This window comes from Dermacentor andersoni, chromosome 3 (assembly GCF_023375885.2).
Source record: "Dermacentor andersoni chromosome 3, qqDerAnde1_hic_scaffold, whole genome shotgun sequence".
NCBI classification, from domain to species: Eukaryota; Metazoa; Arthropoda; class Arachnida; order Ixodida; family Ixodidae; genus Dermacentor; species Dermacentor andersoni.
The window spans coordinates 47120698-47134114 of record NC_092816.1 but is presented as its reverse complement, the minus strand read 5'-3'; the positions used below and the strand labels follow the sequence as shown (position 1 = coordinate 47134114).

General features: G+C 42.1%; 1 protein-coding gene across 1 annotated transcript; it reads right to left on the bottom strand.

Moving 5' to 3' along the window:
• Positions 1-2558: 2558 nt before the first annotated feature.
• Positions 2559-12204, bottom strand: loj (p24 family member logjam). Its single transcript, XM_050196890.3, has 4 exons — positions 11931-12204; positions 10696-10813; positions 9330-9475; positions 2559-7513 (listed from the first exon to the last, which is right to left on the bottom strand). The coding sequence occupies exons 1-4, from the start codon at positions 12120-12122 to the stop codon at positions 7280-7282; spliced, it is 690 nt and encodes a 229-aa protein (XP_050052847.1). The 5' UTR covers positions 12123-12204; the 3' UTR covers positions 2559-7279.
• Positions 12205-13417: the final 1213 nt, after the last annotated feature.

Genomic DNA, 13417 nt, shown 5'->3' with positions numbered 1-13417 from the left:
TGAGGAAGTTTGGCACGCGACTCACTGTCTTTTGAAAGCAAGGTCAGAGGAGACAGGCCGATGCAAGATATCCAGCCGCAGTGGTGTCACACATGTGATGTAAAGCAAACGAAGTGTACACCTGTGGTTCACATATGAGAGCTGCCTGCACAAATTTCAATAAAGTCTTAGTTTGCCTGGGGTGAAAGCCCACTCCCAGTTTCCTGCCTGGGGTTTCCTGCCCCCTGTTGCTGAAAAAAATTGTGCAAAATATTTTTTCCTTTTTGTTGATTGTGCTAATTCTTGATGTGTTTTGCACATTTAGATACTGTAGTACCACCACCTTAAAGGGATAATTAAAGCTACCATTTGTAGGCAGGGACAACATGCATAAAAAAAAAATTATGTTCCTAAACTTCAGTGCAAAGTGAAGTGGGTGTGCTAGTTATGTAAATGTTTTCCGTTTTCTTTGACGTTCTACAGCAAAACTCTCCACATTGCCATGAAGGTGCACCTGAGGTAAAAGGTTGATTGCCGTGAAGCTGTACTGTGCTTGTGAACAGATGACAGCAGTAAGCGTGATGACGCCAATATACAAAGCAAGAGTGTTTACAGTGCTTTGCATTGAATTGGCAATTGTGTTCAGCTGCTTTTACAACGCTGTGGACATTGTTCCAGTCTGTTATACATGCAAGTTATACATGCAGATATCAGGTCCTTTTTCAAGACTTGTAATTAGAGTTGTGCGTTAGATATGCCAAAATGTGGTAAGTTCTGTGACAGGTGATAACTTCACTCTTGAATATGTGCCTTTTCGGCGTGTGATGCATTAAGGAAAACAACAAGTGGCAGTCACAAATATGCCATTAACTTTAACGATGAGCTGGCAAGGCTGTGCAGATTGCTTGGGAGCATTCAGTGATCAGCTGCAATAATGCTTCATCCCAGAAGCCTCGGCCATCAGCATGAGGCATTACGTCAGATGTTACAACGCACCTGTCCTTCAAACACACCACTTTTTGATGACAGTTTTGTTTTCCGGTGTTTGCAAAATATAAACAATGCAGTGTGTACCGCATTATGTCATTATCATTTATGCATTATGAACAGCGCAATTTGAACTGCATTATGTGATGTTATCATAACAATGGGGATGGTGCTGCACTGCCGAGAAGAAGTGGTGGGTTCAATCCTGGCTGTGCCAACCTACATAATGGAGATGGAATGCAAAAATGCTCATGTACCATGCATTGGCTACACATTAAAAGAACCCCAGGTGGATAAAACTAATTCGCAGTCCCCCACGATGGCATGCCTCATAATCAGATTGTAGTTTTGGCACCTAAAACGCAAGATTTTTAATTTTTTTTTCACAGGGCCTGGGAGTTCTTGGCCTGAGTGTTTTCAACTGTGAGTTTTGTAGAAGTTCCCACCTTGCTGGTACATGTGAACAGGTGCTCAACTTAAAAATCTGCATAAATACAGAAGACAGTACAAGTCGTCTTCTGCTTTGTTGTCTCAAGGTTTTTGTGCTAAACACGACCATTGAGGACCAAAATTGATAACTACAGAACTTTCCTTTTTGCCCTTTCGGTGCCTAAAATGAGGTTGAGCTATCTATTGTGCTTAAAAGCAGATTTTTTGATGCCCAGATATCTGGTGTCTATCAATAACCTTATCGTTTCTCTGTTCCAAGTTGCTTATTCTTGTTTGAACAAATTCCAAAGAATTGTGCATTTTCAGAAATATTCCATGTATTCCCTGCAAGTTTTCCTTTTTCTAGCACCACAGGTTATCAAGTATACTTCTACAATTGTGCAAGTATCATTGTTATAATTTCCTGCACCCACAACGAACAAAAGAAAGGCAACAGTTTTGCCCGAAAGGTGAAGCATTGATTGTGATAGAATATTATTAGACAGCTATACGAAGTAAGGTTAGTCATTTTATCAGCTGCATAAACTGCTGTAACCACATAAACTGTGCTTCGTTGTCACACGTGCACAGGCAAGCACGAGCATCTCGCTCGATGACCACGGACACTCGCTGTCTGAACAGTGGCTTGAAGAGCGGCAGCAGCGGCGAGCGAATTCCCCTTCGTGCTGCCTCTTGTTTCAACGCAAACTAAGCGTGTAAGAACATAGTGCAGATGAAGCAGTTAGCTATCCTAGGTCCACTATTCTTCGAATCCACCACAGATTGCCTCCAAGATGGGGTGCGCGTGGTCGCGCTCGGTCGCAGCAACTGGAGTGGAAGAGGAGATGCATACTAACCTGCCCCCTCATAGCGCACGCACATCCCCCCCCCCCACCCTTGCGCACGTGAGAAGACTGCACATACCCTCCCCGCCTTCCTCCCTCTCAAGTGTGAGAAGACGCCATCCTTCTTGTCTTACCCTTGTCGGCTTTCGCTCACCCCTACAGCATACAGCGCGTGGCCGTGATCTGGTCGCACTCGGACTTTATATGGGACATCACGCCGACGCTGATTCTGGAAATTTGCTTGGAGTGTCCATATAATTGCAATTGCAATAAAAAACTTGTAGTGTTAAAATGCGGCAAGGAATCACTACCACAGAGTGAGAGGCAATGAAAGATCACATTTATTGCACATTCATACCTCAGACATGTCTCACATTTTTCAACACACCAGCACATGCAGTTTGGTGTGCTCATTCACACAATTCTGGCATAGGAACCAACAGAAGACCCCTTGAAATGAGTTTCAGTCAACACAACTGGGATGTACAACCTCAAAAACAATAGAGTCCAAAAAAGGAATGAAGTGCTTAAAAAAAATCAATATTCGAACAGGCAGTGTTGTACAGCATCCACGTTGAACAACATAACAGTGCTGAAATCGGTGTTGCAAAAACATCATGCACATAGTCATTGGTGTAGTCTCTCAAGATTGGCCCAGTTTCATTACCAAAATCAACTCCAATACAGCACATACGCACACAAAACAGGCATATATATATATATATATATAGTAAAATTGTTCAGTACGTTTAGAACACTGCAGCAGTGTTACAAATCCTCAAGAAATACGAAAATAAACAAGTAACAGTAAACTGAGCAATGAATACATGCCTGCATCGATGCATTTGAGATTCAAATGCAGCTTGTCAAACATGAGTTTCACACAATTGGGCTTTCGCCAGCTCACAGTACCGTCCTGGACAAAGGAAACACAAACAGGAAAATCCGAAGACGAATTTTAAACATGCCAAAATTTCTTTGAAGGATTTCCATACATAGGTTGAACGCCTTCTCCATCACAGACAATAGTCCCATCGCATGTCGAAGTTCCAACCAAACTCATTAATATGTCCCCGACCTCAAATGCAATCTTCTGATTTTGAATTTTCCTGTTAGGGCTTCATTTGTCCATGTCAGTAGATTGTACGCCCTTAGACAAAAATAGAGAGACCTTTGAAATCTGTTCATAATTCACCATAGCAGAAGCATGCTGAACCTATGATAAACCGAACCAGAAAGTTCCTTAACATGTATTTTTAATCACAGAATCCAGCTTAATGATGTGCATCTGATCACTCAGTTCTGCGAAATCACGTGCAATAAGATGACTGCAGTGGCAAATGCCTCAGTATAACAACTTGCGATCATCAAACATACCCGACATGCATTGCTGCACCTGACCACGTAATTTAGGTGCAGCGCCAATAGGTCTAGCCAGGACAGCGTGATCTCAAAAAGCTATCACCATCAGTGCAGAATGCAGACAGACGTATAGTGCAGCATCTATAAGATATCCGTCACCTAAAAACTAAAAAGATGGAAGCCAGGAGGAGGGGGGGAATACAAAAACGCATGTTTTACAGAAGTTGTTGGATGCAAAGCATTGTTGGCATGTCAGACAGTTGGAAGCGTTCATTGTACCACAATCTGTTTTCGGTAGAAGCCTTTTCATGTAGAAGCTAGTGTGCTTAAAGAAAAAAATAAAGGTAACATAAAAATATGAAACTATTTCTTTGAGCTTGGGTAACACGTTTCTAAAATGCCAAGAAGGGCCTGTATTGGTTTGGCAGACATCAATCCTGCTTGGAATTATATAGCCCAAAAAACATGTACCTTTGGCACTGATCGAGGAGGCCTCCCTGTTTTACAACTGTTCTGTGCATTTGCTGACGGGTCGTGGTCCAATAGAGGCCAAGCTGCACCACAGTTAATATGCAGCTTTTAAAGTTTAAGAGGAATCTACATCTCGGAGCCAACTCCAATTTTCGTATTCAAATTACAGGTGAAATTCAGAAATGCTACTACGAGATGACAACTGCTGGAATAACTTGAATGAAATTTGTTGTTTTCAAGGAAGAAAGTCAAATTATAGCTACTATAGGAAGCAAGATCTTGATTTAGGACCTCAAGCTTTCTAAAGAATTATCAAAAATCAGTAAATAAAAAAAATTGAAACATGACGCTTACAAATCCATTGACTCTGCACCAAAAACAGATATTGCAACTTAGTAAACTACACCTGTTGGAGCATTTAGAGCAGACAAATTTGATGTATGAACGCTTACGTAAAATTGTTACAATGTTTACGAGGGTTCCGCAAAAGTCCTACTTTTAAATTAGCGGCATACTTCAAAGCAACGTGTTACATCAGTTGTGTCCGCTTTACATGCAATAGTATTAGGTGCAGTTTACAGAATTGCGATATCATCTTTTATTGCTGAGAAAAACTTCTCAGCTCCCATGTAAGAGGAACTTTCTGAAAGTAAGTTCCCTCATTTGTTTTCACGCGAAAACTTTATTGCAAAAAAAATAAAAACACCATGGCATTATAAACTATACACCTTGCACTATCTTTGCACATAGTCGCCACCAACTTTGAGATATTTGTCGTAGCGTGCAATCCGTTTGAAGAAACCGCTCCGGTAAAACTCGGTGCCCTGCGATGTAAGGAATTGTCACACATCCTGCTCCACCTCAGCATAGTTTTGGAAGTGACGTCCCAATAGTCAGGCTTTCAGTGCAGGGAACAGGTGCCCATACATACTGGATAACAGCACACACTTCCATTGGCGACTACGTTGTCAGCACACGTCTGTCTGCCATCGTGATTTCTACTCTTGTAACCTCGGGCATGCCGGTCTGCCGGCGTGGATTCTTATGGCGATTGTTTGTTTCACCCTGTGTACCATCTTCTCTTTCGAAAAAATGACAAAACTTACTTCGTCCCTCGTACTTAGATGGGAGCTACCGAGCTAAAGCTTCCTCTTAAGGAGTATCCCGCAGAAAGGGACACTAAAGGCTAACACTAAATCATTTCAGCCTGGCAAAGCATTCTTGAGTCTAAATATTACGTTTATTTGGCAAAAAAAAAAAAAACATTTTGTAACTAATGGATAAAATGCGCACCAATGTTTCCATTTTTTAATTTTGCTTGTAAAGCACAGAGCCAGCACGGAATTTGCCACGGATGCCACGGAATTCCCAAAGTATTTTTGCACACTTTGAGTCATTTTTACATATGAAACACTGTCAAAGCTTTGTAAGTCTAGCCTTTGGTTCTTTTAATATGCAATGCAATCCTTGTTCATCGATAAATGATTAGACAGAACTGCAGAGGCGCTGTCACAGTTTACAATGTAGTTTGTGGAAATATCAAGGCTGTGTCACCATCCCTTTTTTTTTCCTCTTTTCTGGCTTACCATGCTGGTTCTCATGGTAAAACTTTAAAATGTTTGTGGTATTCCAGAAGCGCAAAGCGTCTATAGAAAAGACTGACGCAGACAGATCGTTGACAGACAGGACAAGGAACAGAGTGCATTATGATTTAGCCCAACTTCTTTCTCAACAAAGTGAACGTGAACATCCATAGCGATTTACAGAAGACCTGTCCAGACTAATACTACCTGAGCTCATGAGTGTCTTCTGTTTCTAAAATTCTGGTCCATCTTGTTGTGAATATATTTAGGCAGGTATGGAGTTAACATAGCTCTAATAATATGTACGGGTGAGACAGTGAACATTTAGAAGAAAATGGTGCACTTAAATATCCACCATTTTCGGGTATTATGGAAGCTCGCTGTTACGCATCTTTTGCTCGTCTACAGGGTAAATCTACACCGCGCATTAGTCGTGAAAATCTTGCCTCTCAATAAACCAGGCAGCAAAGTGCGTTGAAGCCGCGCCATGACATATTGAGAACCACTCGCCACGCTGAGATAACTGGACAACACTTGCGAGATCCCAGGAACTACTCATTTCTGCAACTCGGTTTCATGCTCTCTGGAACAATGTAGCAAAAAGCGTAAGTTGCATCAAGGAAAAAGGAAGTTTACCACTGCTCGATCTAAAAGAAAAGTTCCAAGCCTGGCCGCATGCGCTCGTGTGCTATGACTTTCCTCCACTTGATGCCATGCCTCGGCGTTTGGGTGTTCAGAACAGAGCCGACCCCCAACTTGATGTAAGTCTCTGTGCTTTGCTAACAATCTTCACGAATTTCTGAGCTGTAACTTCATTAGATGTCACTTTCAGTGCCTCATCAAAGGCACTTGATTGGTGGAGTCCTTCAGTGATGATGGAACATCTCATTGTGGGAATCAAATCACGGAGAAGAGTAAGTGAAGCGGGGAGACTAGTACTTCAGTCAAGGATAAGCACTGCCCTCTGTTCTCGGAAGTCAAAATAGCAAATCGAGCAGAGCAACATCCAAGAGTGTGGGGGGCTGGTATAGACCATCACTTCTCATTGCACATGCTTTGGTGTACAGGGAGCAAGTGGCGCATACAAAAAATATGGTCCGGATTCTTCGCTGATGTTGCTCGCTTTAAGAACCACAAGCGGCGCGATTTTGTGGTTCTTTAAAGTGTTAGCATTAAGAACCACAAGATCTAAAAGTTAGCACTCACACTAACTTTTGCAGACTTTTCAAACACACACAAGCACACACAAGACAACCTAAAGGGTAACAGGTCGTGTCGACTCGGCACACACATACGCACACCGTTTGCCTTTTCAGTTTAGTTCAACACGAGGTTGCGCGATGTCTTGTATAAAAATGACGAGTAGGAGCACGAGGCCAATAGCCTTTCCACTCTTTCCCGCCAGAAGGGTCCCTTCATTTGGTATATTCCGAGATGCACACGACTGAAAAATTTTAGCCAAGGCAGACAAGTCACTCGCTCTAAAAAAGCTTTCTCGTCTGTTATGTTACGATGCCAGCAACGGAAAGAAACGCATGGAACTGGCTGCTGACCACGTTGAGAGGAGCCAATGTACGTCACGTACCATGTTCCCACACAATGAGAGGCTCAACCGTCACGGGCTCATGCCCGTGGCTTGAATGTCGGTGTGACATTCTTCACCTCGAACAGCTTCCGCACAAAGTACACCTGCAGTGCTGAAGTGGCCATGATGACGATGCACTGGGCAAGGGACCAGTACTGGACGTAGCGGTTGTTGCCATCCACAATGTACCAGTCTCGTGATAGGTGCCTCCTGTTCTGGTCCTGGTACTTCAGCATCTCACCCACCTGACCGTCTACCTTCTGCAAGGTGTCCTGCAGAGAACAGCAAGCGGTCTGAACAGACGGAGTGTGCAAAGTGTCTGAATTGGGGATTTAAAGAGGAAAATTAAGTTACAGAGATAATGGAGAGTAACACTAAACCAACTTCACGTCGAAAGCGCGATGCCAGCATGTCAGTGCGACATCATGGATGTTAAAGGATTTTCTCATATTTGTGCAGTTGCAGCAGTGAAATTTCTCGTAACTTGCGTAGTTCAGTCTTTCGCTCCTTTAGAATACACTGCAGTCAATTTTTACAGTCAATTCCTGTTAACTCGATCTCGATTAATTCAACCTTTTGCTTAATTCAAACGCACGGCATTGTCCCAGCGAGAAACCATACACTGCTATGGAAGAAAAAGTTTAGTCGAAGTGTAAAAGCATGCCTCTTCAGTTAATTTGACTTCCACTGACCCCCATTGGCATTCTCTCACGGCTGCAGCAGTTACTAAAAGCTTGAAAATGCAAGAAATTCAGCTGGCGGCTTTACTGTTACCCTAGGAGAGGAGCTGTTTTACTTTTATATTTCATGGCTGACGGCCGTAAAGCCTTCTCTTCCCACTTGTTTCATGTTGTGTCATGTGCCCATATTCAGCAGTCTGCTTGTTCTCTCAGCATGGAGTTGCGTGACAGTTACACAGCATTTTCTATCGAGATCAAGAAATAGATTATTCAGGCTGTTTACGCGGGTGTCCTCAACAGGAAACAGGTCGACAAGGAATGCGGCATGAATAGAAGCATGCCTGCAATACCAACACTGAACAAACGAATTCATTCATTTTGCTGGCACTTGTTAATGCAACCTTTCAGATAATTCGACCAAGTCTTGTGGTCCCGCAAAGGTCAAATTAATGGGAACCGGCTGCACGGTACAGGTACAGTCGACTCACATTAATTATTGGTACAGTTGGCACCAATAAAAATTTCAACCAAGCCCGCGCATGTGCGATCAAAATCCATGGCGTCTAGGCAAGCTGGTGCAGGAATTCGGCCTATATTTAGTAAATCTGATTCGTTTTAGCCCTGCTTGTAAGCACATTAACCTTTGCTTAGCTTGCAGCATAATTGATGGCGGGCACAGCATGAGATTGGTGTGCACATCATAAAGCATTCTATGTGTGTTTGTGCTTGAGCACATTTTATTTATAAATGAAACAGGCATGATGCCTTCGGCACCATGCTTGGTCTCCAGCAAGTGCCATCTTTGAGGATTTTCTAGTGCTTCATCAATAAAATGACTATGAATGCAGGACAAGATATGAACAGACAAGAAGCGCTTCTGTAACAACTTGATTTTTGTCTTTCACATCATCTTTTGTCTCCCTAGTCCTCAAGCTCCATCTTTGCAGTGCTAGAAAACTTTTCCTTGAAGTTATGCTTGAACTGGCCTGCATCCAGTCTCTGTTCAATCAGTCACTCGGTGGTGTACATTTGTATAGGAATATGCAGGAGGAGGTCCCAGCCAGAATGTGGAGCTGTATGGGGACCTCCTGTCCCTAAAAGAATAGTGTAGTTCGTTTTAAAAGCAGCAAAGAAGAAAGAAATACAAACTTTGAATAGAGACTAGCATTGGAAGTGCGTGTTGTTAAAATAGCAAATAGGGTAACAAGAACAACAACAAACTAAATTAAAAATATGTCAGTGATTAGGCAACTCGTAAAAATGCATAAAATAATGGCGGGACTCAAAAGCATACTGGCATTTAGTTCCTCCAAATGATATATCTAAAATCTTCAATAGCGTTATGTGTGCTTCAGGCAAGCAAGCAATGCCGCTGGATTGCAGACAAGCTGTAGAAGTGCAAACTTACGGTGAAGTTGGCCACTGTGACACCTAGGGACTCGAGCTCCTGTACATACGACTCCCATTTGTCCCTCTTGAAGGAATTGAAATAGAGGCTGACAAGCTTGGCAGCAAAGTGGGACATGGAGTTATCAATGCACAGCTCGTAGTATCCTGAAAGAGAAAAAAAGAAAAATTGTGATGAATTAACGCAGTTACAGTGAAGCAAAAATTTGTCAATGAAAACTTATTCTGTTCCCACATAATTTAGATAGGAGCTCCTGAGGTAAAAGTTCCTCTTAAAATCCTACCAATTATTATCACCTAGAGCTACCTGCTGCCTGTGAAGCAGCAGCTTCCTTATATTTGGCACTAACCCTCTGCGCTTGATCATCATCATCAACATCATTTTATTTTATGAAACCAATACAACAAAACATGATTCGACCCATAGCCAGCTCGGCTAGTGAAAGGTCCAAATACAAGATATTCACTAAAGAAATGGCAAACATTCAAACTACATGTACAAAAAGACGTGAGATACTACAATAGCAGTATTGCAAATATGTAAAGTGCATACATATTCTGAAAAACAACAAAAAATAGGTTTATGAATATATAAAACCAAACACAAAGGTATTTAGTCCCACAGTTCTGGACAGACAAGAAAAATGTTTTTCAATAAGGCCGAGAAATCATGTTTGAGTTTGATGTCATCGGGAATCTCATTCCATATCTGAGCACCATCGTACTCTAATAGCCTTTGACCGTAAGTGTTATGACAAGGCGATCTTTCTGGCAAAGATCTAGCACCACACACACATCACCTTCGCCATGTGTACTCAGTTATGAAAAACCCTCTCTGCAAGCCTAGAGATAGCATTTGAGATGACTGACAACATTAAGCAGCCAATTAAATAGGATGCTCTATGTTTTAGGAGGCATAAGCCAGCAGAAATAGCCTGCAAAATAAATTATTAGTTTTCAGCACAGTGTCTGCTTTTTGTCCAAGAATATTTTGCATGCCCTTAAATTTTGCGACATTTTCTAATTGCGAAATTCACATAAGTTAAGGGAAAGCAAAAGTAAAGGGTTTTACAGTGCTTTTAGCTCTTCCCTAGCTGTCACTTAAGGCAGATGCTGTCCTTATAAACCTGAGAAATGGCTGTTACCATCCATACAGCCATGATATGTGCCCACTTGTTTATTGCCTTCCTATTGTCATCATCATATCACCGGTCACCAGATTAATTATAAAATGTGTGTCATGTGCAGTACATAATGAAAATGAAAACGTGCACATCGCCGACTCAGTTGCCATGAATGGCAGAGGACCTGAATACATTCCTTTTATATCGTTCTTCACTGTGAAAAGAAAAACAAAAAATGGTTACCTCCAGTCGAGGTTGTTTCTTCATATTCAGCCGAAGGCCTCCACTGATAGGGTAGTACATGATTGCCATTGGGGTGTCTTACTGCAAAGCCGGCTTGACCATCGCCACCTCTTAGAACCTGCAAGACAACAAAAAATTATTTATATAACCATGTGTCTGCGCACGATTCATATTGTAATTTGTTGGAAGACAGTATGCAAAATTACTTGATACGACCCTATTCCTTTTTTGTTTGTTCTTTATCTCTTTCATGGCATAATTAAAGGAGAAAGAACATCACTATAGGTGCGGTAGACTGCTTTTTTTTGTTTTATTTCCTCTTCAAATTTTTTTTTTCCACTGCGCGCAAAGTAAACATATGATGATGTATGGGGTTTTATGGCGCAAGGGCCAGGTATGGCCAAAGAGCGCCAAAGTAAACATAGTGATTTATTTCGCTGACAGAGTTCACTGCTATACATTCTCCCGATTTTGTTTGTTCCTTTCACTCTTACAGGTGCCACACGGCGCACTTTCGATCGCGATCGAACCCGGTCGGGATCGAATTCCACGGTCGTGATTGGCTCCTCTGCGCAAGCTGGGGGAGGGAGCCAACCGCGGTCGAGAATCGAGATCCAGATTGGGCTCGATCGCGATCGAAATTGGCCGTTTGACACCGGACTTGCTGGAAAATATGCGAAACAAATCAGTTCGGCAGTCCAACGCAATCCAATAACCGAAATCGCAGCGAAAAGAAAAGTCAGAACCGCCACCACGGCGCAATTTACCCAAAGAAAGTTTCCAGCGTAAAATTCAACAACTAAAAGCTGTCCGGTGCGTGCTCGGTGAACCGTGCCGTGGTAAACGCTTTCTGACACGAGGTGTTTTTTCGCAGCGTTAGCTATAACAAACATACGGTGCAGTCGCGAACATCTAAATCCTGACACATGCAATGCGAAATCAACGGGGCAAAGTCGTGCGAACTTAAACCCACGTGTTTTGTCAAAAGAAGCCGCACAAAGCCATGCACATGGTTCAGCTCGTTCAGCACAGGTCTGCGGCAAATCCGGTTTCCCCCTAGGTCTCGCCCAAGCGGGCAGCGAACTTATTCTTCGACGCTTCTCAAGACAACTCAACGGCAGCTGCGCATATGCTCGAGTAACTGTCCTCGTGTAGAGCTCCACAGGTGGGACACACGTTTTTACGGCATTTGGCGAGCAATTATAAACGAAACAGGGCCAGTATCAGGAACTTACCTGGTAGGCCACGTAGACCGACGATCCGGCCTCAACGTTCTGATAAAAACACTCCTCTTTACCGGCGTCCACATGGAGCTTGAATTCAAACGAGACGCCTAGCGAAGGCTCCGACACGTACGAATCGGCGGATATTTCAATCGCAATGCACGCAAACAACACCGCGGCCGTCAACAGACGTTCCGTGCCCATTTCGTTGAACTTTGCCGCCGCTTTCCCGCAAAGCACACGCAAGACAATCCACTACTCCGCGATGTGACAGCTTGTGGTCTCCGACAGATGGTAGCACGGTACTCAAAGCTGCTCGTAGCGCTTTTGTATTTTAAGTGGTTTCGCTTTCGTTTTCAATGTTGTGCGATTCGCGACCACATTGATTGGGGACTTTGAACGGCGGCAGCATGTGTTGAGCATGCCATGCACAAGATCTCGTTCAAAATTTTTGTGAATTAAGACAAAGCTTTAGCTCGGGCCTAACTCCAGCGCGGCCAATTCAATAACACATTAAACGCAAAAACGTTTTTCTGAGGTAACCCCTTGACCAATTTTAACGAAATTTGTTGCATTTGGGAGAGAAAGTTAAATTCTAGTGACCGTTAGAAGCGAAATTTCGATTTAGGTGCTGAATTTTATAAAAAGGATTTTCAAAAATTTGATAGTTTCAAAGAAATAGACGCACGAAGTTTATAAATTAATAGCTCTGCATCAAAAACAGATATCGGGGTTCCGTAAACGGAATCCATTAGATCATTCAAAGCGGACAAATTCGATATGTCAATTTATATATTACGTGAATTTGTTACGTTGTGTGCAAGGGTTCTGCAAAAGCTGTATTCACACATTACTAGCTTTTTTTTTTTAATTCATGTGTAACATATAAATTTTGTCCGCTTTGGATGTACCATTATACGCAATTCCCAGAAATGAGATATCATCTTTCATTGCCGAGTTACAGAGTTGTAAACTTGATAGTTTAATTTTCTGAAAACTTGCGATTTTGCCAATTTTTAATAAAACATTTACGACCTAAATTAAGAATTTGAAACCAACAGTCACCAGATTTAATTGTTTTTCTTTTAAATGCAACAGATGCAACAGACCTCGTCATCTTTGGAAGCGTTAGCCTGGGTGTTCCTATCTAAATACATGTAAAAGTAGTATTCGTTTTTCGCGGCAACCACTGGACCAAGTGTGACGAGGTTTGTTGCATATAAAAGAAATATTTTAAATCGAGTGACTGTTGGTTTCGAATTTTTGATTGAGATCATCAATCTTTTATTAAAAGTTGGCAAAAATCCAAAATTTTCAGAAAATGAAGCTGCAGTTCACAACTCTGTAACTCAGCAATGAAAAATTATATCACAATTATGTGAATTGCGTCTAATAGTACATCTAAAGCGGACAAAACTGATATATTACAAGTGAATCTAAAAAAATTTAGTAATATGGAAATAAAGCTTTTGCAGAACCCTTGTACACAACGTAACAAA

Bases quoted from the DNA above. Each gene is read 5' to 3' on its own strand.
- loj (XM_050196890.3), bottom strand. From the start codon at position 12,122: ATGGGCACGGAACGTCTGTTGACGGCCGCGGTGTTGTTTGCGTGCATT. The intron at 10,814-11,930 runs GTAAGTTCCTGA...GTTGTCTTGCAG, and splicing joins CGGTCTACGTGGCCTACCAG to GTTCTAAGAGGTGGCGATGG. The intron at 7,514-9,329 runs GTAAGTTTGCAC...TGTTCTCTGCAG, and splicing joins TCACAGTGGCCAACTTCACC to GACACCTTGCAGAAGGTAGA.